Consider the following 25,202-nt stretch of genomic DNA (forward strand, 5'->3'; position numbering starts at 1 on the left):
ACTGACTCAGAAGGTTCATGTATGCAACATCAGAACATGCTCTAGCAAGACATCAGAAGATGGTCAAGCAGAATCAGAACATGGTCTACTGAAGCATCAGAAGAACTTGAGATCAGAAGCAGAAGCACTGAAGTTCTCATGGTATCACGCTAGAAGCACTTCAAGGTCAGAAGACAAGAACATGCTCTGCACCAAGCTGTATGACTCTGATATATTCAAATGTTGTATCTACAAAGATCAGATCAGAAGCAAGTACAAGATGGCAGGCTACGCTGACTGACAAAAGGAACGTTAGAAGCTATTAAAGGCAAAGTCAATTAAAGCAGGAAAAGCAAGGCTCGAGGTAGTTGACAAAAGAGTGAAACATTAAATGCAATGCTTTACAGATCACGCAACGCATTAAATGCTCCCAACGGTCATCTTCTCAAACGCCTATAAATAGAAGTTCTGATGAGAAGCTGAATACAACACTTTGCGCAAATATACAGAAATGCTGTCAAATTCAAAAGCTCTCAAACTTCATCTTCAACCTTACTTCATTACTGTTGTAATATCTTAGTGAGATTAAGCTTAAACTTTAAGAGAAATATCACAGTTGTGATTATAGCTTTTAAGAAGCATTGTATAACTCTTGTAAGAATTTGTTTACATTCATTTGTAAATAACTAGAGGAGATCAAGTTGTGATCGGATTCTCTAGAAAGTCTTAGAGGGTATCTAAGCATTGTGTTCCTAGAGTGATCAAGTTGTGATCAGAATACTCGAGAAGACTTAGAGGGTATCTAAGTGGAAAACCATTGTAATCTTGTGTGATTAGTGGATTAAATCCTTTGGTGAGGTAAATCACTCTAAGGGGGTGGACTGGAGTAGTTTCGTTAACAACGAACAAGGATAAAAATATTGTGTTCATTGTTTTTATCTTAAGAGTTTTTAAAGTAACACTTATTCAAACCCCCCCTTTCTAAGTGTTTTTCTATCCTTCGGTATTTTCCCTTAAAGAGGAAATGGTTATGAAAATATGATATTAAATTTTCCATCTCAGGGTTGGATGACATTGAATGGGGAGACTATCCTAAAGATTAAGATGTTTCCTTGAGAAATATATTGCTCAACAAAGATACATGAAACACCATGGTCCTTGAGATATATGAGAAAAGGTTAATGGAAACTTTCAAACTCATTAAAGAATGCTTTCAACATAAAGCATGGGACAACCAACAAATTTTCTATGAAGTTCTCAATTATTAATTCGCCATTTTAGCTAATAGACTTCTTGGATATGTTGGAAATAAAAATGAAGGTGAAATGGAATAACAATAACCACTAGTGACTTCTGGTGAAGAAGATAAAGATTTGGAAGTTGAATCACTAATTCATATGAAATTTATGACCTTTGATATGCAAGGACCATTAATCAAATAAATTTAGGGACCATCCACAAGAACTGTTGAAATTAGTAGATGGCTAAAATTATAGGCAACTCAATTGATTTCCTAGTGGAATAATATGATTAATGATGAGGCAAATAAAAGATGTAGGTTTATGCTACCCCATTTTAAGTTATATTAAGTTTCGATTTACATGTTCTAAGAAACTACATTTAGTTGTATATTTTCCTATACCTAGAATTAAATATTATTCAAAGATACTTGGGTCTTATATTAATATTGATATAATTTTGGATTTATGTGTTTGTAAGTACTATGAAGGTGATCCAAGGAGGTGGATTGTGTTGATAGCAAAGTTGATTTCAACTGACTGGTTGTTTGGTTTTGATGATGACAACACATGATATCCAAAATGTTTAGTGCAATCCTTATCTATTGAAGATAGCTCAAGCGGTTGAAGATGTCCAATGTGTTCTATAAATCTATCCTCTTAAGTCAAGCTATTATTTTGAAATGCTCTTGAAGATCAAGTTATCTATATGAAATCAACACCTGATATCCAATGATGTTGAAGTAAAGACTTCAGATTCTCCTGTGGTTTTCTCTTTCAACTCTCTGATGATGGTGGTCAACTTGAAGATATATCAAGCCTCATAAAGATATAAGATTCAAGGTTCTTTTGTGATAATAAAGCCAAAGATAATGATGCCACTACATGAAGCTTTAGAGTTGTGAAAGAGAGGGAGTGTGAAATCTCGTATGATCGTGTCTGTCTGAGTGACCATTGTCATGTAAAGGCACAAGGGAATTTGTGGAAATACTATCTACAAATCACACATTAAAAATATTTTAGAAGCCTCTCTTTACTTGTGATAACCACCTGAAAATGTTTTTAAGGCCTAGTCAATCAATTAAGGAACTATTTGATCAATTGACGGAAGTTTTAGAACTGAATAATCGACTATCCCTAATGATATAATTCATTATTTTCACTTTTTAAAGTCTATAATCAATTTGGAGAATTTCTTAATGATTGGTAACTGCTAAATATAAAAAACTTCCATTTGTGCTTGAATAATCGATTACTAATGTGTGATAAACAATTGGCCTAGTCGATTATGGCAGTTAATTTTCCCGTGGATTGTTTCTAAATATGAACCGTGTTTTATCCTATAAGTAAAGAGCTTCTCCATCATTTTAAACATCTCAGAAATTATCTTTGATTTAACTTTCTGACTCTCATTATTTTTTTATAAATCTCTCATTTTCTCACATATTTTCCCTAAGTGCTTCGAGAGTGTTCTTATGTTTAAGTGAGGATCATTCTTCTTGGTGAGGGCTTAATTGTAATTTACTAAGAGAATATTATCTCTTGAGTATATTATTCTTCTATAAGAAGTGGTTTGGTTGCGAGGTAAACTAGTAAAAGCTCTTGTTTAGTTTGGGGATTGTCTTAGGAAGTCTTTGTTTAGTTTGTAAGTTTCTCCAACATTAAAAGTTCTTTTTTGGTTCGTGAAAATCAGCCAGTGAAATATCCAGAATGGTTTCTGAACTCAACCCAGTGTAAAAGCTCTATCGGTTAGCGATTAGCTTGTCTTAAACCTTAACTTGGTTCTTGAGTTGATCAGCCTTGTATAAAAGCTTAGTTGGTTCAAGATTAACCTGTGTAAAATCTCATCTAGGTTCAGAGGTCGTCCCGTGTAAAACCATGGTTCATCTTGGAGGATAGCTAATGTAAAACTCCATCTTGGTTCGAGATCAGCCTGTGCACAATCTTTGTTTGGTTTGGAGGGTAACCACTATAAACTATGTTTGTTGGTTGGTTGAAAGTCATCCATTGTAAAATCTCAAATCCTTGTCAAATGAGGTTCATGGGCGTATCGTATTGAAACTTTTTAAGATGGAGAATAATCTCAAGAAGAATTATTTGGGACATGAGTAGGCCAAGTTATTACGCCTAACATATTTAAGTCTCTCGTGTCTTTCTATTTCTCTTATCTCTTTTACTTTACTGTTATTTCCTTTCCTCTGATTTTCCATCTATCGTTTTTCTGCTGCTTATTCAATTGTTTATTTTGACAAATATTTTCAAGATCTAATTTTTTTTCAATGATTTTGTTTTCAAACTCACGCAATTCACCCAATCTCCCTCTTGTGTATAGAGTTACTTGTCCAACAATACTCACTTAACACACATATTGTGTTAGTAACGATTGATGAAAATAAGTTATTAGGCCTAAAATTTACACATGAGGGTACTTTCTTCATTAAGGAATGATATCCTATCCTAAAAAAAATTTTATCGTTGAAAGGGGTATCTTCCTCCTCCAATACAGCTAAGTAAGTTATCATGAGCATCATTTTATTCACTTGCACTGCTTATATCTTATCCAGGTCAAATAAGATGGGTTCGTATTTCTCTTTGAAACCTAAATATATTTGTGTGAGATCACTCCGTTGAGTAGATATTTGACCAAGAAAACTTTGAAGGGTTAGAGAAATTGTGTTAGTTGAGGACAACCTGAAAAGGAGTGCCCAAAGAAAGGCAATTTGATATATGGATCTCTCATTGCAATGTTGCATCAACTTTGTCTGAAACCTCTTGGATAGAGGAAGGAACCAATGTCTCAATGTCCCTACCACCAAAATACACATCTATCTCAACCATATAAATATCCAATGATTAAGAAGTTGTTTGAGATGATAGTGAATATTCTTAAATCATATGAGCCCAAGGGATTTTTAGCAGTGACTTCTTTCTTTGACGTGGGGATCTACCTTTTCAATGTTGCATCCACTTATTCTGGATCCTATTGGAGGAGGAAGGAAGACTTATGGAGATTTGGTAGAACCAAGATACCTATCTAGCTCAGCCTTAACAATATCCAACAACGAAGAAGTTTTTTTGAATTGATGAGGGAATTTTAAGACCCCGAAGATGTGAGGTATATTTGGTCAAAGTTACAATTGTCATGCAACTAATGTTTCTTTTAAAAAAAGCATTAAATGCAATGTTTCAAAAAATGTTATTCTTGTAACATGTATAAAGGACTGAGAATATTTTGGAGTATGGTTATTGATTTCATAGTTTGTAGAGTCTGGTCTTGAATTGCAACAAACTTTTCATAGGTCTTTTGGTATGTATAAATTGAGGTAAGGTCTTTTGGCATGTATAAATAGAGGTAAATATGAAAGAAATTAGCATTGAGGCAGAAGTAGAAAAACAAAGTTATGTTTAGTGGGCTTCAGAATCCTATCATGTGTTTTAACAATAGTGGATTAAGAGTTTTGACCTAGTCTAGAGGTTCTCGATGGTTTTGATTTTACTTGCAGGATCTCTGATCTGATGATGGTGGTGCTAGAGGTGTGAGGTCTATCCTAGTTTTTTTGGCACTTCTTGTATTAGTATAACTCTACTCTCTTGTATGTTGTTGGATTTTCAACTCCCTAATTTCCATATATATATATATATATATATATATATATATATATATATATATATATATATATATATATATATATATATATATATATATATATATATATATATATATATATATATATATATATATATATATATATATATATATATATATATATATCATTTTTTTCTTCCAACAAATTTGTTGTAGTGAGTGAGAGAAGTGAAAATATTAATGTGAGAGAGTGTGGAAAAAATACATCTGAGTGAGTATCATCTTGGTACGGAAAAATAGTAATATATGAATAAGAGTGGATATCATAAAAAACGCGATATTGTATCTCTTGTGTTGGAAAGAAGGGGAAAACATTGTAATATTCTTTAAATCTAGTAGAATATTTTTCAGTGTTTGCCCTGTGATATTTCACTCAATTTTTTGTCGTTAAATATTAATGTTCACTTTATTACTAATGTTTCATGTGGAGCTTGAATGTCCCTTCAAATGTTAAGATGTTTGGATGGAGATATATGCTCAATAGACTCCCAACAAGAGATCAGTTATGGAAAAAAGGTATACTGGTGAATGTTAGCGAGAAATGTTGTGTGTTTTGTTTTCAGGAAGATGAGAACACTAGTCATCTCTTCGAATCGTGCCTAATAACAAAACGAATTTGGGTTCATGTTTGGAAAACTTTGCCTCTTAAATGTATCAAGAGGTGAACTAGAGGATGTGTTTTACTGCTTGTAATTCTTCCTGTGGAGTTTAACGAAATCATTACTTATTAAAAAAAAAAAAACTAATGTTGTGTTGCAATATCAAAGTTCTATTAAGTTTTGAAATTTTAATTTATTCTTGTATTATGATTAAGCCTAAAAATTTACCACCATTTTCATCAATTTTTAATAAGAGGATTATTCATTACAACATAAGTATTTCTCTCAAACTTTCGAAAATATTTTTGTTTGAAATTTAACTTTCCGAAAATGACTAAAGGTTTCATATACTATTTACTGTAAAAAAAAAATGTGAGTATATAAGTAGAAAATGTTAAATATTAGAATTTTTTATAATTATTTCACCAGAATTCGCTGCAAAATAAAAATCTACTGGAAATAACATTTAAGAAACCATAACAACTTCCTCGTGTATATGAGAGTTTTTCTGCATGAAATTTCAATTAATACACGGAAGTTAGCTTTCGGACGCACCCTATACTGTGACTTACAGGATTTTTGGCTACTATTACCTACATAAAAAAAACCACCCTATACTGTGACTTATAAGATTTTTGGCTACTATTACCTACATAAAAAAACCACATGTTTATCCACGTAAAATATTAACCGTTGGCAAAAATCTATGAAATTTGTTGCAAAAAACTTCAAGTGCGTCTGAAAGATAATCGTCGAACGTGACCAAGGAATATTTCGATTTTTTAAGGGGTTTGAAAGAAACATTGAGTGTATTGAGCAACCCTTTTAATAATTTGTAACTTGTCCATCAACTTGACAATTATCATGGAATTCAATTACAAATCAGAAAAACTATAAAGCAGTAGATAACTATAACATTGAATATTATGTTTTAATTAATTAGAATCAATAAAGAGAATATGAATTAAAAGTAAAATATTATGATGTAAGGGAACTTAACTAGTAGATACCTATTCTTAAAAACTTTTTTTAATTTAATGAAATTCTAGGAATAATTTTATTTTTTTGTAAATGGATAAGGGAATATTTATCTGTGGGAATGAAAATTGAGGTGAGAGAGTAAGTGGCATCCGCTATTATGAAAAACTATGGTTTTCTTTTTAGAGTTTTGTATATCTTTTTTCTTTTATAGATTTTGTTTTGCTTTTTGGGCCTATAAAAAGGCAATTTCTCATTTTCAAGTGTCATCCACAAACTCACAAGTCACAAACCAATACCTCCATTGTGAGAGTTTGTGAGTGTGTCTTCTCTTGTGTGTAAAGCTTATTACAACAAAGACACACTAAGTAAGATATGGCAGAAACATGTGATAAAATGATCAAGGGGTTACGCAACTTGAAGCCTTACCTTGCTATGGTGTCCCTTCAATTTGGTTATGCAGGAATGTATATCATCACTATGGTTTCATTCAAGCATGGCATGAGTCATTGGGTTCTCTCCGTCTACCGTCATATTGTCGCTACTCTCTTCATGGCTCCCTTCGCCCTCGTCCTCGAAAGGTCCCTAATCTAATCTCTTTCTCATAATAATACTTTCCTTTTAAAAAAAATTCCTAAAATATTTAAAAGAGTATTCATCTAAACGCCAACAACATATTAAGACAGTCGTCAGCTGAGATTCAGATTTTTGTATACATCTAGATTTACTATTTTAAGACAATAATGATGTGGTAGAGTCGTGGTTGAAACTAATTGTTCATTATTGTCAAATTATTTTTGGACAAATTTATCATATATGCTTGATCTATAAATATCAAACTATCTTAAACATACTTGATGTACACAAAAGTACATCCTTTCTTATTCTTTTACTATATGCTAGCTATTAATATGTTGTATCATTGTTCTTTTACAGAAAAATTAGGCCAAAGATGACACTCCCAATTTTCTTGAGGTTGGCTGTTCTTGGATTCCTTGAGTAAGTTTCTTTCAATCCCTCTCCTCCAAATAATAATCATCACTATATTCTAGGGTATCGAATCCTAAAGTTTGTCTATTTATTATTAGTTTCAAGTCTCTTCATGGGACCTTGTGAAAATTATTTCATAATATTCACATGCATGCATGCCTTTATGGCTTATACACAACCTTATCATTATAAATAGAATTCAACTTTAAAATAATGTGTAAGTTTTTAGAAAACGTGTAAAAAATTAATTAAGAAAAATTATTTATATCAGAGAATATGCGACGACAGGACATTGATGCTATTGCTTCATTTTTTGTCTGAAGTACCTAATGCTTCATATTGGGGTGCCCTTTAATTTATAGTGGACACATCATATGAAAGCAGTTAAGCTACCCACCACAAAAATAAATTTAAAGAAAATAATTTTTGTAATTAATAAAAAAAAATTGCACTCACCGACAATATTAATGTTAAACACGTGTTTTCACTACAACATACTAATATTTGAAAAATATGTTATTATTATTATTATTATAGTATTATTATAACAATCTTTTGGTTTTATTATTTTGTTAAAAAAAAGTACATAGTATTAATCGGATATGAGAAATAAAATAATAGAGTCTATATATGCATTATTCATGCCTTTAATTTAAAAGGTTTTATTTTCTATATAATATTTTTGGCTTGTTTGTAATATACAATCTGCTCATGTCTTGATTTAATAATTTAAGCACTTTTTATAGACAATAATTCATTATTAATGCTTTTAGAATTTGTCTTATATACTCATTTAATAATTGAATCTTTTAAGGCAATCGATTCATAATAATGAACTAGCTTGTTCTTTCAATTAATTAATCATCCTATCAAAAGAATTTTTATTTATATGAAAAAAGGAGTCCTATTACAATATTTTTGAATGCATAAAGTCTAATTAATTATGTCATCAATTATTAAATTTGTATTTTTATACAAGAACATTTTTTTATGTGAATATAGTACGAATTTTGCTTTAATTTCTGATGGGCTAAAAAAATCGAAGTACCTGATAAAGAGCATCTAAGGAATATATCATATAGCCAAATTAAGAAATTAGGCACATCTGTTGTACTTTGAGATATACATCACTTTATAAGTGATTGATAGCTAACTTTTATTTTTATAGATTTTGTTTTGATTTGATCTTACAAAATTGTATAACAAGTTATAAGAGTACATACTTTTTTTTAATTATTTTTACATAATTATTTTTATTCTAATAATTATTATTACTTGATTTGTTTTTTAAACAGACCCGTGCTTGATCAGAATTTGTACAACCTGGGAATGAAGAATACTTCAACAACGTTTGCATCTGCCACTGTCAACATTCTCCCAGCTATTACTTTTATAATGGCAATCATTTTCAGGTATAACTAAAAGCTTAAATTACTTTACCATAATATTGATTAATTGTTGCTTGTGTGCTTAAACAAACAAGAAAAAGCTATTAGCATTTATGGCTAAAGTATACAAAAATATGTGGAAAGGCACTTCAAGGGACCCTCATGGACAAGTCTTTTGTTTAACTTATTTAATGTTGGCAATAATTCAATTTAGATGAAAATATTAATGGTTAATATTTTAAATTTAATATCAACTTTATTCTCTAAGTAAATTTAAATAAATTAATTTAAATTTATCCTAATAATAATGTAAAAAATAACTTTTATACCTATGATGTCTATATATTAAATCCTAATAAAACTTATAGAATGGAGACAAATCATGACAAATAAAATTCTTTATATATATCAAAATCTTTAAAACATCATCAGTTTATATTTGTCATATTCACACTCTTTAAGAATATGTTCATATATTCTTGTCCAAAAAAAAAAAGAATATGTTCATGTTTTATGAAGTTGCTTGTTTATGCAACAAAAAAATTTTTCAAAAGCATGTGTATGATGATGGCATATACTAATATACTTGAAATTAATTAAACGTTAATTTGCAGGTTAGAAACAGTGAACTTTAGAAAAATCCACAGTGTTGCAAAGGTTGTGGGAACAGTTGTGACTGTATCAGGAGCAATGGTTATGACTTTGTACAAAGGCCCTGCACTTCAAATCATAAAGGGTCATGCAGGAAGTCAACATGAAAGTGGAAGCAGTGAATCCTCTGAACAAAACTGGGTGCTTGGCACTATTATGCTCATTTCAAGTTGTTGCGGTTGGGCTAGTTTCTTTATCTTGCAAGTAAGTAATCATCTGCGTCTATGTCGTGTCTGGTATCTGTGTTTGTAATTTAGAGAGAATAATTAATAATGTAATTTGTTTTTGTGGATTTTCAGTCTTTCACTTTGAAGATGTATCCAGCAGAGCTTTCTATGACTGCATGGATTTGCTTCTTGGGTATATTTGAAGGTGGAATTGCAACATTTATATTTGAACGTGACATGAGTGTATGGTCATTAGGGTTTGACTCTAGGCTTCTTGCTTGTGTTTACTCTGTAAGTATTTTGTAATTTGGTGATTAGCTTAATTAAGCTAAAAATTAAGGGGATTAATTAGTGATTTAATTTGTGGTTTGTAGGGTATTGTGTGCTCTGGAATGGCTTACTATATACAAGGTGTTGTGACTAGGGAACGTGGACCTGTGTTTGTTACTTCTTTCAGTCCTTTATGTATGATCATCACAGCTGCATTGGGTTCTATTGTCTTAGCTGAACAAACTCACTTGGGAAGGTATACAATCTTTCATTAATTAATATTCATAATAATCTCTTTAAAAATTTAAATTTTGATAATTAAAATCGGAATCAAACCCTTAAAGACATATCGGTCAATCCATCGAAGAGTTAGTATCTAATAGTCTTCATCTAAACAACACTAGAAATTTAGATGAACACATGTTTAAACATCTGACGCATGTCGATATATGTATCTAATATTTATATGACACAAACACATAGATAAAAAGTTAGTAGCATATAGTTTTGACTTAAACAACACTAAACATCAAGTTAAACAGATATTCAAATGTCTGACACGTGTCGGTATCTCTAATTTAATTTTGTTTTTTTTAATGTGATTTGTAGTATAATTGGAGCTATTATCATTGTGTGTGGACTATACACTGTGGTGTGGGGGAAAAGCAAAGATAGTGTGAATACAATTGAAGCAACACAAAGTGAGGGACAAGAGTTGCCAATAAAGGATGGAGCAAGAACAGGGTCAGACATTTTTGAAAGTATTGAGGTCAACGTTCCTAAGGTTGGAGGAAAGAATAATGGCAAACCATAAACAACATCATGGATGGATGGTTCCTTTATTAGAATTAACATCACAAATTTTCCTACTTAAATGAAGTCAAGAGAGATTTTGTGCACTTGTACAAATCTTTCTCAGTGCCCTTACGGCTCCATTTTCATATATATTTTGCTTTTTCTTTTTTGTTTGACTTTTCTTTCATGTTTATGAAACTTTGAGTAACAATAAAATAATGTTTTTGTCTTTATTTTTCTCGCCTTTATTTATCTTGTTTTATTTTTATTTTTATTTTTATTTTTATTTTTATTTATTTATGTTAAAACAAGGAACAATTTAAAAAATATGAGAAAAATCATGGCAATCACAATAAATTTATCTAGGGTTAAATATTTTTTTTATTCTCCTAAATATCTAAAATTTTGTTTTTAGTTTCTCAAAATATTTCCTTTAAAGAATGGTTCTTCTAAAAATTTTAATTGTAATTTTTAGTCCCTTCTGTCAAAATTGTCACTAAGTAGAAAATTGTCGTTAAAATCGTCGTTAATTATGCCGTTAGGTGTTGGAGCGGTAAAGCGGCAAGCAACAAAAGATTTGGAAGTATTTATCCGGGAATTTATCGTGTCCACAGAGATCGGTGCTACTGAACTGCCGTTCGACGGATTCTTAGTTCTTGAGTTTGGGTTAAAATGGGTTTTAAGCAAACAAGTAAAAATATAACATTTGAACATAAACTAAATTCATTCTTGATAGAGAATAGCTTATCTGGCTTGAATCTAAACTACTCCTCACAAACTTAGATTTATCACTCCGCCGTACTCAATCTACAATACTCATCAGAATCACCACATATCCCTCACATCAATGTCCATTTCTGCAACACCGACAGATTTCAACTATATTGCTCTTTCGATGATGTCTCCACCGATCGAACAACACAAAAGCATTAAACTCGGATATTATGTGGATGTTAACCCCAATCCTATGTCTAGAATCAAAAGCTAACAGATATCTCCCTAATCAAGATTTGTGATGTCTATTTCTACAACAACACAAATCCATAGCATTCAAGCAAAAAGATCAAGAAAATACCCATTAAGATTTGTAAAGCAAATATATTATACAACTAGTACAAAGAGTAACAAACATCCATGGGTTTAGAGTATTTACATACAAACTCACCAAAAGAGAAATACAAAGAGAAGAGAAGAAGAGGAACCAAACATTTCTTGGTTTGTCAACTCCGATCGATGAGAAATTCGACCTCCGATCATCCGATTGCAAGCTCCAATGGTGTTTCCAAGCCAAATCTACCCAAAAATGACCTAGGATGAGTTGGGGTTCAAAAATACCCAAAACATAACCCAAAAAATCTGATTTCCGCTGATAAGTGCCAAAATGTTGTTATTTTGAGTATATAATTGTGGCACTTATCGATTCTATTCATTCCGTTTTTGTAATAAAATCCCCACTTTTGTGTATATATTCACATTATTTAGTTTTCATATGTTTTATATACCGTTTAATAGTTTTTCCTTTGTTTTTATAGGTATTCATGCTTATTGGAGCCTCGAGGAATAAAGTGCCGAAGGCACGGCTCCGATTGCGCAATTTTGGATCAAATAAGCAAGTTTTGTGCAGAGAGCGCCGCTGAGCGGCGTGTAAGCGCGCTTTCCAGGGGCGAACCAAATTTCCCTGGCCGCTAAGCGGCGGGTCTGGCCGCTGAGCGGAGGCCTGTTTACTGTTCTTGATATTTTTGTAATACGTGTAGTCCGCTAAGTGAGATTTGGCCGCTAAGCGGCCGTAGCAGAAATTGTCTTTATATTCTTTCATTTGAACCATTTTAGGGTTATGGTTTTGGGAAAGTTTTAGTTCCAACTCCATCATTTTCATTCTTAGAGTAGGATTAGCTTAGAAAACAACACCGGGTCATGCACTTGGAAGATCGGAGGTGGAATTCTCATCAATCGGAGCTGACAACCCGCGAGATGTTTGGTTTATCTCTTCTCTTCTCTGTGTATTTCTTTTGTGTTGGGTTTGTTTGTATAGTTACTCGAATGTTATGTATATTTACCGATTATAATGTTATATTTAACTTGTTTTACAAATCTGTGTTGATGTTATCCTGGATTTTTGCTCTATGCTGGGGATTTGGGGTGCTTTAGAGATAAACTTCTTGAATCCTTATCTAGGATGATAATCTGTTGGTTCTGAACTCTAGAGATAGATTTAGAGCTAGCATTCACTGTTTGTATCTGTTCTTAATGCTTTCGTGTTTGAGCGGCGCGCGAGAGATTGCCGATGCGAGAACACGGATGTTCTCGTGACTTCGCGTTAGAGATAACCTTAGTTGTGAGATGATCTCGTTTGTGCTCCAGAGATGGACGCTTATGTGAGAGATACGTGATGACATAGATGGGTATCGTAGGTTGAGTATAACGCGTTGGTAAGTGTATGTTTGTGAAGAGTGAATATATTTACATTCCTGGTAAGTTATTTCTTTTCTAAGAATGTGTTTATTATTTTTCTGTCTATATCTTTGTTTACTTTTTTCTCATTCAATCCAAAGTTCGAAACCGTAGAAACTGTTGAATGGCATCTCTCCATCTCTGAGGACGATAATTCCCGGATCAATATTTCCAAATCTTGTTTGTTGCTTGCCCTATATTGCATTCAACATCCGCCTATTTATGCAATTTTGGATCTGGTACAGCGCGCGTCGCGCGCATCGCGCCCAACACGCAGATTTGAAAAAACAACTTTTAGTAAAAATGGCGTAACTTGAGAACCGTAACTTCGATTTGCGCCCGGTTCGAAGCGTTGGAAAGCTTATTCAATTTCCTATCTAAAAATGACAACATATCAACCAAATAGGTGATTTATTATTCTTTGGTTTTGAGCTTTATTCGCCGAATGAATGGATTCCGCCGCTCAAAATCGCGCGTTTGAAGCCGTGTCTTCGACACTTTATTGCTCATGCTCCAAATACGCAAGAATACCTACAAAAAGAGTATAAAACTATCAAAAAGTATAAAAGTATATGAAAATACATCTATTCACAAAGTATACGTATTTATGCACAAAACGGGGTATTATTCAAACGTTATTAACAAAAAGTATCGATAAGTGCCACTATTTACAAACACAAAATAACTACATTTTGGCAATTAACAACTCTCCCCAACTTGAATTTGTTTGTCCTCAAACAAGGCCAAACACTTAAAGAATCAAAAGTAAAAATCCAAAGAATCAAGAATCAACAAGATTTGGAAAAACGAAACAATTGTACGGTTCAAACAAAAACGTACGAACAAAGTAAATACTTACCACAATCCTACAACGAACATGAAAATGAAACGAATCTTAAGTACAAAAATCATACAAAAAATTCTAAAACAAAACAAGCTCAATCACGAATCACGCCTAGCAAAAACTCATCGGTAGATGAAAAACACCGAAAGGTGAGGACTATGACACACACCCAACAATCTTGCAAACAATAGACAAAATTATGCGTTCATCTAAAAATAGTATTGAAAATGCAACAACACGAATCACAAGGGCTTTTAAGGTTGTAATGTGGCTCGGTTAACAAACAAGTGATAAGTCCTAAAGCTAATCGAAACAAAAACTTGCCTAAACCTAAGGGAGTAATTACTTCTACAAAGTTTCACGCACCAAAATCTCGATTAAACTTCTTCTTTATCACAAATTTCACACCAAACACAATACTTATTAATACAAATCTTATTCCAAACTCTTTTTGATATTTTTTTTTCTTCAAATTTTTCTCTTTTTTTCTTTCTTTTTCTTTTCTTTCTTTTTCACATTTTTTTTCTTTTCTTTTCACAACCTCATAATCAATCAACCAAAAAGTAAGTAAACATTCTCTCCCCAACTTGAATTCAACCATATTATCAAAGTGTGAATACTCCCTACTTTCTAAGGCAAGGTAAAAATTCAAACCAAAAATCATGGTTGAGGGTTCAAGAAAACAAAGAATCAACATCCATACAAAAATGAGAACCAAACACTCATAGACAAGCATTTAGCAAAAACAACATGGACATTGACAAAAAGGCTCAAAAAGGGTACTAATGATCACACACTCACAAGGTGAATTGAATATTTGGCTATGGTAGTTGTGCTCAAAATCAAACAAGTGTCTTGATCACTTTCGTGCATTCACAAAATCAATACAAACGAAAGATTAAACATAATAATATCCAGTTAAAACAAGAAATGTCGGTCACTCGCATATATACACAATAGAAAGCCACCTCACATTTATGGTAAAAAGGGAAAACTAGTTGTGATTCAAGTCATGAGCAAGTTATGCAAAAAGAATGAGTAATATGAAATTTGTACAAATGAAAAGTCTCATAAACATGTTATGCTATAGAAAGCGATAAACGAGTACCTTGCGACGTACAAATTTGAACAATCATTACCGCACAACCGGCATGTTGAATCTATCAAAATTGGAGAATTACCAATGCGACTTCAAGTAATCAGGCCACAATTTGAGTCTAAACAACAACAAAAAAATTAAAAATAAAACTATAAAATACTATACTACAAAACCTTGGTGTAAGTGGGAAAAAGGCTAGCCAAGTGAACCATTAAAAACAGTTCACTAGACAAAAGCAACACAGCGCGCGACGCGCCCTCAAGACCGCGCGACGCGCGCAAAGTTCTGCCAACCCAAGCTCTTCAGCTCCCAGGCCGCGCGACGCGCCCTCTTTGCGCGCGACGCGCCCTCTTTGCGCGCGACGCGCGCTACACCAGAAAAGCAAAAACCAGTCCAGAAGACTGCACAACTGGTGTAGCCTCCACTTAACACCTACACATCTCATTTATAGAAAAAAACAGAAAAACAAAACCGTTGGGGTGCCTCCCAACAAGCGCTTGTTTTACGTCGTAAGCTCGACGCCTTTATTGTGCACGGTAGTAGCTTCCTCTACGATACGCCAATGCTTTCGCCCCAACACGAACCTAAAGAAAGTATCCTAACCACACACGAACAAACATTACGAAACAAGAGAATATACAACAATACGTAAACAACATGTATTAACAAACAAGTAACGATAAGAAAAAACACAATTTTTACAAAAGTTTGGTGAAATTAACTAAACAAGTTGAAAAGTGAAGATTTGAAATTAAAGAACTATCCGAGTTCAACTTGTTTAATAAGTCCACCAAACAAAATTAGAACATGTATCTATACAACCCATTATACAAAAGTATACAAGTATAAGGAAATTCACAAATATACGATATTCACAAAACTCAAAAACAAAGAAACTATCGCAATGCGAATTCAATAGAAACACCAATCCCTGGCAACGGCGCCATTTTGTTGGAGCGGTAAAGCGGCAAGCAACAAAAGATTTGGAAGTATTTATCCGGGAATTTATCGTGTCCACAGAGATTGGTGCTACTGAACTGCCGTTCGACGGATTCTTAGTTCTTGAGTTTGGGTTAAAATGAGTTTTAAGCAAACAAGTAAAAATATAACATTTGAACATAAACTAAATTCATTCTTGATAGAGAATAGCTTATCTGGCTTGAATCTAAACTACTCCTCACAAACTTAGATTTATCACTCCGCCGTACTCAATCTACAATACTCATCAGAATCACCACATATCTCTCACATCAATGTCCATTTCTGCAACACCGACAGATTTCAACTATATTGCTCTTTCGACGATGTCTCCACCGATCGAACAACACAAAAGCATTAAACTCGGATATTATGTGGATGTTAACCCCAATCCTATGTCTAGAATCAAAAGCTAACAGATATCTCCCTAATCAAGATTTGTGATGTCTATTTCTACCACAACACAAATCCATAGCATTCAAGCAAAAAGATCAAGAAAATACCCATTAAGATTTGTAAAGCAAATATATTATACAACTAGTACAAAGAGTAACAAACATCCATGGGTTTAGAGTATTTACATACAAACTCACCAAAAGAGAAATACAAAGAGAAGAGAAGAAGAGGAACCAAACATTTCTTGGTTTGTCAACTCCTATCGATGAGAAATTCGACCTCCGATCATCCGATAGCAAGCTCCAATGGTGTTTCCAAGCCAAATCTACCCAAAAATGACCTAGGATGAGTTGGGGTTCAAAAATACCCAAAACATAACCTAAGAAATCTGATTTCCGCCTATTTATGCAATTTTGGATCTGGTACAGCGCGCGTCGCGCACAGGAGCGCGCATCGCGCCCAACACGCAGATTTGAAAAAACAACTTTTAGTAAAATTGGCGTAACTTGAGAACCGTAACTCCGATTTGCGCCCGGTTCGAAGCGTTGGAAAGCTTATTCAATTTCCTATCTAAAAATGACAACATATCAACCAAATAGGTGATTTATTATTCTTTGGTTTTGAGCTTTATTCGCCGAATGAATTGATTCTGCCGCTCAAAATCGCGCGTTTGAAGCCGTGTCTTCGACACTTTATTGCTCATGCTCCAAATACGCAAGAATACCTACAAAAAGAGTATAAAACTATCAAAAAGTATAAAAGTATATGAAAATACATCTATTCACAAAGTATACGTATTTATGCACAAAACGGGGTATTATTCAAACGTTATTAACAAAAAGTATCGATAAGTGCCACTATTTACAAACACAAAATAACTACATTTTGGCACTTAACATTAGGTTATAAAAAATGTCGCTAAGTTGCATGAGGGACTAAAAATTAAAATTAAATTTTTTTTCATAAGAAACTCTTGTATTAAAAGAGAGTACTAGGGGTACTCAACCTACAAGAAAAATCAGGAAAAACCTAAAAATCAACACATAAACCATCCCAACTAAAAACTCACATACATTATGACGGGTTTTTAAACCACTCATAAAAGTTACTTCTAATTCTATCTAATTTGGCTTCAATAGTAGGCCACCACCAAGAGTACCAAAGGATTGAGAAGAATAATTCATCGCAATCAAAAACCGCATTATTGAAAATGATATTATTTCTAGCCTTCCAAATACACCACCATATCGTCATCCAAATAGCTGCAGCCCTTTTGCATTGAATCTTCCCCGACAAAGCAGTAATTCCCACATGAAGTTGTCCACAACGGTCTTCTGCCCCTTGCGAATCAATATCCAGCCAAAGTTTAATTTTTCCCCACATAATTTGTAACTTAGAACAGGAAATGTAGATATGAGATGGTTCTTCATAATGCAACTCACAGAAAGCACATAGGGCCTCATAATTATTCAGAATAATTCCACGACGAACCAACTGATTCCTCGTCGGCAACTTGTCTAGAATTACTCTCCAGCAAAAATGTTTTGAGCTTAGAAGGTACCTTAAAAATTTTAGAATGACCTTTCTTTAAAGAAAATATTTTTGAGAAACTAAAAATTAAAATTAAAATATTTAGGAGGATAAAAAAATATTTAACTCATTTATTTATACAAATTAATAATTCTTAAATTGTTTGTACATTTAAAATCAACCTACTGTGATCAACTATCATTAAAATTAAATTCTTATTTTACCTGAATTCTTATTGACTATTATCACTTTGGATAAAAGATAATAATTACTAAACCTTATTTGACAATTCCTTAAAAAAGTGGTAATGCAAAGATTGCATCTAAATATGGTAACAGAATATTAATTAGAAATGAGTGATTGATGGATGGATGGATGGATGGATGATTCAGTAAATATTCTAGTTCTGACACTTGATGATTACGTGGATGGGTGTGTGAGTGTGTCAGCAATTCCATTTAGCCTCCATTAATACACTACCGAACAACACTACAATACAACCAAGAGAATCAAATTCATATTCTAAAATGTAAGTTATTTAAACATCCACTTCTAAATAAGATTAGAGAAATATCAATGTGAATTCAGTTGTAAGATTAGTTTATGAAAAAATGATTAAATTGGATTGATTGATTCGATTTGCTTGTAGATAAGAAGTGATCACCTTTCAAATGTAAAATTATTAAGTGAGGTAACTTGATGATGATGATGATGATGTTACTACACAAATTATTTTATAAAAAGCTAGACATAATGATTTTGTTTACAACATGGTGCGATACCAACTATACTCAAACTAAATTAATTAATATTGTTTTATGAAAGGAATATTGGAGAATTATTGTATTTGGTTAAGAGTGGCACAAGTGAATTGATGACAACATCTTAATTTAAAACTTTAAAACAATAGATACGTGATTCTTCAATTCAGGGGCGGAGTCAATGTCCGGCTAGCTCGGACAGGCGTCTGGGTTCAACTCCTATTTTCTTTGTACTCTCCCTAATTTAATAGTTGATTTTTAGATAAAATTAGGGGCAAAATTAATAAAAATAAGGTATGAAAATTAAAACAGATGAATAATCAATGGTGTAAAGTTTTTGTCCAAATTATCTAAAATTTCTGACTCTGCCACTGCTTCTATTTATGTATTGTTTAACTCTCACTTTTTTGTATCTAATGCGATACTTCTAACACATATTTGACATATTAATAATCACTTTCAATAGGTCATCTATTCATCTAGGTATGTCCCAGTTCCACCATAATCTCACCTCTTATAAATGAAGTTTTTTCATCAACATACACGTCGATGTTGCTTCATCAACAAAACACGATGTCTGAACAATATTGCTATGAGGATTTTTTATATAAGGAGTCAGTGGAACATTTTTTGTTGATACTACTTTCGAGTCATGATGGAGCTTGTTTATTTATCACGCTAGGCTAAGGACAACCAAACAAATGAGTTGGAAAACACTTCTTAACCAAAAATCTTAAGGCAATAGGAACTTGGGTCATCTCACTTACAAGTTATTTAATATTCACTTTTTCTTCAATATGAGACTCTCACTGACAGTTGACGTATCAACAAATCTACCCTTCAAATATGAGTCCATTCATTTATAAGTGTTTAGTTTTCGTCAAGAAAAAATAATTCATCTATATACATTTGTATCATATTTTTACTTATTATTACAAAGATTTTCACTATAAAGAATCAATTCATTTTACACAAACTATTGGCTATATTAAAGATGATTCGTTAGGGGTCTAATGGATATCATCACATTAAGTTTATAGCAACACTCAACTGGAACTGGATATCATATTCTTAGCTAAAACTTTAAGGAGACGTGTATATGATTTTTATATGTTACTCAACACTCATTTTTCTATTCAATCAGGGATTTCTAACCCCACTTGAAAATCAATAATTTATCGATTAAGTGTGAGTTTATTCATTTATTTATGTATTTCTTCCTTTATGAAAATTTGGGCTTTTATACCATTGTTAAGACATGATGGAAGTTCGAATATTGAGTCAAGAGCAATCAAACAAGTGAGTTTGACACCACTTCTTAACATAATATCTTAGTACATTAGGTATATGAGTCATCTCACTTATATATTGCTATATTCTCATTATTCTATCCAATGAAATGCAACATCCCAAAATTTATCCAAGCATTCTTAGAGTTTTAGTAAAAAATATTTTGACCCTACGTATGTAAATTGACCTTAAAAACCATTAAAATTGGAGAGTGGAAAATTGATACTATAAGGTATCTTAAAGAAAAAGATAAATCCATTTTGACTATTTTGCGTGTGCAGATGATAGCCATACTTGGACAAAGTTAATGTGTCTAGGAATATGATTTCATTAAGTCGTGCGTGCAAAGTCAAGAGCTTACATATTTAACATATTTTGAACCATATATTCGTGTGAGCATAATCGGGAGTTCATGTGTGTGAAGGAACATGTTTTGAGTTGTAAGCGTTATTGGACAAATTCAATCCTCATTTTCTCGTTCCCAATTTTCAAATAACAAAATGCCAATGAACCATAGCCTCCATTCTCTCTTTCTCACACCAATTAAATTCATTGAATCACCGTTGATCCTTTTTCAATCCTTGAGCATGGAAAAATATTTGAATGTTCATTTATCCCTAGAAGAAAATGATCATATGTGTTGAAGTTAACACGGTTGCCCATCTATATCTCAAATCAAACATGATGATTTATACTCAACACAAGTGACACCTGTACTTAAATGAAGATTTGATCACATATGCCTAGATGACAAAGATCTACCATGAAATGTCACCACTTAGAATGTTCTCCCAATGGTCATATCATGACAGTGGTGTAAGTACAAGAAATAAAAGGATAAGAATTTCATACAATCTCAACATTTTCATTCACAGCAAACAAATGATTGGAAAATCAAATATTCAATGCCCATATAAAGGACAACTTCAACTATTAAAGGTTACCGATTCACAACCAATTATTATACTATTAGTGAATCAATTCAGCATTTTAGATATTTGTGAGCTTTGCAAAACATTGTAATATTAAACAAACACCTAGAAACATGTGTTCCTTATTCATTACTATTTCTTAGCTAGGAAAGTTAAACACTTTCAACCAGGCTTTGTTAAGTTTACCTTTCTCTCTCTACGAGTTATTTTATACAAATATATTTTCAATTTCCCAAATCCTCTATTGTGAGGTCAGAAAATATTTATAGGTTTAAGGAAAATGATTCCTCTAGTGTTAGACTGGAAAGTCCCTATAGTTGTAAGGAAATGAAGTCCTCTAGTGTGGTACAAAGAAATATATAAATTATTTGTCTTTATGGTTTTCTATAAATAAGTGTGATAGTAATTTAACTCTCTCGAAAGTGAGGGGCTCGATTAGCCTGTAGTTAATGACGTGAGTCAGTATAATTTTTACGTGCAGTTATCTATCCTGTTCGCTTTACTTTTTGTTGAAATATACTTTGTACTTGAAAATAATGTGAGAGAGAAATTAATACCAACACAATTCAGTTCCCCTTTTCCCCGATTTGCTTGGGTTTTTATTAAGGATTTATGTACTTAGAGTTATAATAAAAAAGTGATCCAAGTTGGTAAAGCTTATGGACAACAAAATACAAGTCAATCAACAACTACTTAGTTTTGATTATACATGGTTTTGATGATGATTATTTAGTTTTAATGGTTTTGATGGTGTCAACACTTAAAGTGAAGTAATTGCTAAAGTTTGTCCAAGTTGTAAAATATGCACAAGGTGGTTGATCAAGCCATCCTTATGAATCAAGCTAAAGATATTTGCCTTAAATTCAACACAGTAATTCAATGACTCTCAAGTGAAGACTTATAGTTTATGATCACCGTCAGTTTAAAAATTTCAACATCTCAAATAATGGTAACTATCAAGGAAATATCTCAAGCCTCATCAAGAAGACTCAAGGCTCTTATGTGATTCTAAATCAAAGATAATGAAATTATGACTAGAAGAATCAGAGAATAAAAGATAAAAAATGTGAAAGCTCGGTTGATCGTGTCAGTTTAAGTTATCAGGGTCTTGTAAAGGCACAAGAAAATTCTTAGAAGTATTATGGTTAAATCACGCACACACAAAACATTGAGAAACCTCTCATTTTTTAATTAAAATAACCAAAAAAAAATATTTTTTGGGTCTAGCCAATTGATTTAGGAAGTGTTCAATTGATTAGGAGACTTTGTGCAACTATCTAATCGATTAGATATTTGACCTAAACAATTAGATGATGCATAATCTAGTATATAATTGATTGTGAGAGTCTCTTAATGATTGATAACGACTTTATAACAAAAACTTTCTTTTGGGGCCATAATAATCGATTAGTCACATTGCCTCATAGATTATTTCCATAGTTTCACCATTTTTTGGGATATAAACAGAGAACTTCTTTATCATTTCAAATCATCCAAAAAACGTTAAAAATCTCAATTTTGATTTCTCTCATCACCTCTCTAAATCATTCTTGTTTTCACACATGTTTTAGCCGTAGTGCTTTGTGAATCTTTTGAGTCTCAATGAGAATTTTGTTATAGATGATGATATATTTGTAAATTGACAAAGTAAATTTTTCTCTGGAGTAAATAATTATTCCTTAGGAAGTTAACATTTGGTTTGGAGATTTTTTTTTTACAAATCATTTGGTTTGGAGATAAATCATTAAAAAAACTCTTTGTTTGTATTTGGGGGATTCATTGATGTCTCGGTTTAGTTCGTAAGCTCTGCCATTGAAGAAAAACTCTCTTTTGAGTTTACGAAGATTAACCGGTCAAAAATCTTCACAACAGTTCTAAAGCTCAGCCAGATTTTTTTTTGACAAAAATCGGTCTGGTGTAAAATCTCACTTAATTTATAAATTCAGCCTAATTAAAAGCTCATTAGAATCGAGATAAATTCGTTAAAAATCTTGGTTAAATTTACTACTTATTTGTATAAAACCTCAATCCAATTAAGAGGATATAAGGTGCAAATTCAAATTTACAATATCTTAATTATTCATTTTTACTAATTTCTAACTATTTGATAAAGTATTGGGAAAAAAATTAATCGTATAATTTAATATTGAATAATGACACAACATTAAGGATAGGATCTGATTACCTCATACTATCTCTTTCTTAAACAACTAGCTTCTTCTCTAGGTTGATCCTTACACACGGACACAATCAAGTGCACTTTTCACTTTACTTTTATGCTGTGTTTGTTTTTCCACTCACAATTTGCCTTCTCAACATTCCTAGTAGCCACTAGTCCACTAATACAGACAAAAATTACTGTTAAAGGTTTTATGTGCATGTTCCTATCATGGTAGTTTAGTGGTGGCCTAATCATGTTCCATGTCATCGCCAACTTGTTTTCATCATTGGAGGTAGGCAAATTAACATACACGATTCATTCGAAAGTGCTCTAATATTTTCGCTTAATTAATTTCATACTTTGTTTTTTAATTAACTTGGATCTTTCATGTAGGTTAGCACAAATCTATAAATATCTTTATAATTAATATATATATATATATATATATATATATATATATATATATATATATATATATATATATATATATATATATATATATATATATATATATATATATATATATATATATATATATATATATATATATATGACGTATCTAAGAAAATGTTATTTTTATGTGAAAATATGATAATGAATTTGAACCATTAAATTTTAGAATAGATGAAGATTATGTGTTATTTTTTTTCTCTTCTCCATCATATATTTTAAAGATATTGAATTGAATCAAGAGTAACACAAATAATATTAATTAGAAGCTCTAATTAAAAAATATAATTAATATTGTATTGAAAATTTCAAGTCAATCATTTTAATTGAATTTATTTACAGAAATATTATGGTATATATTAAAATTTTGATTGGTTAATTTTAAGACACTTAGTTATAAGTATATAAAAATATAATAAAAATGTACACATTGTTAAAATAGTATATTAAATTAAAGGGTTAAGTATTTTTTTTTCCCTATAAAATTATCAAATTGTTTTTAATCCCTATTAAAAAATGACATGTTTTAGTCCCCACAAAATTATTATTGAAAACTGTTTAATTATCTTTAAACTTTTAAATTTTTGAATAATTTTTTTCATACATGTTTAGAATTCTATAAAATATTTTTTTACCAAATTATAGAATTTTTTAAAAATGAAAAGAATTAAATAAGAATTTCTTAAATTTCAAAAAATAATAATAAAAGTAATGCAAATTTTGATTTAGAAATCAAATTTTGAATTCCTTTATTTTCGAGAAACTTTTTAAAACATTTTAAATATGTCTGTAAAATAATCATTCAAAAATACAAATCGATTTAACAGCAAGGACTAAAACTACGTGCATATTAATTTTGTGAGGATTAAAACATATCATTTTTTAATAAAGGACCAAAAATAAAATATAAAATATTTATAGGGACCAAAAACATATTTAACTTTAAATTAAAATATATTATTTTAGAAGTGTCGTAGCAATCTTGTGCTCTAGGTTTATTCACAGTTAATGTTATTATAGAAGGTAAGAACTCATAATTATGAAAGACATTGTTGGAGGTAAGAAATCATATTTTTGGGAAAGAGATTGTTAAATATTTGGTGAAGGAGCGAAGAACTAACTCTGGTATCTCTCTTAATGTATGTCCTACTATCTAGGGGTGATCGTATCCGAACCAATCCAAAAGGAAAACCGCAAACCGAACCAATCCAAACCAAAAATCGCAAAAACCGCGTTTGGTTTGGATGGTTTGCGGTTTTTATTTCACAAAACCGAACAAAATCGAACCGAACCGCATATTTAACTAAACTTTTGAATTTCTATAATTAATTTATTATATTTCCAATCCAATTGCAATACTGTACACTCACGTCACGTGACTCGCTATTCCTTCATTCTTCCTTCCTATTTAACATTTCAACTTCATTCTCTGATTTCTCTCTCACTCATTCTAGAGAAGCATTTTGTGTATATGTAGTACTGATAATATTTAGTCCTGAAGTTGTAATGTTGTATTAATATTTAGAACTGAAGTTATCTGATACTTGTATATGTAGTATGTAGTTTATTAGTTAGTATGTAGTTTATTAGTATGAAAAATTGTATTTAG

At 31.6% G+C, this 25,202-nt stretch overlaps 1 protein-coding gene across 1 annotated transcript; it reads left to right on the forward strand.

Annotated features, from left to right (window-relative positions):
• Positions 1–6,700: 6,700 nt before the first annotated feature.
• LOC131595984 (WAT1-related protein At1g44800-like) lies at positions 6,701–10,934 on the forward strand. Its single transcript, XM_058868524.1, has 7 exons — positions 6,701–7,021; positions 7,377–7,439; positions 8,726–8,842; positions 9,433–9,673; positions 9,769–9,927; positions 10,011–10,162; positions 10,516–10,934. Exons 1-7 carry the CDS (start codon positions 6,816–6,818, stop codon positions 10,718–10,720), a joined length of 1,143 nt encoding a protein of 380 aa, XP_058724507.1. The 5' UTR covers positions 6,701–6,815; the 3' UTR covers positions 10,721–10,934.
• The last annotated feature ends 14,268 nt before the right edge of the window (positions 10,935–25,202 follow it).

This window comes from Vicia villosa, linkage group LG4 (assembly GCF_029867415.1).
Source record: "Vicia villosa cultivar HV-30 ecotype Madison, WI linkage group LG4, Vvil1.0, whole genome shotgun sequence".
Lineage (NCBI taxonomy): Eukaryota > Viridiplantae > Streptophyta > Magnoliopsida > Fabales > Fabaceae > Vicia > Vicia villosa.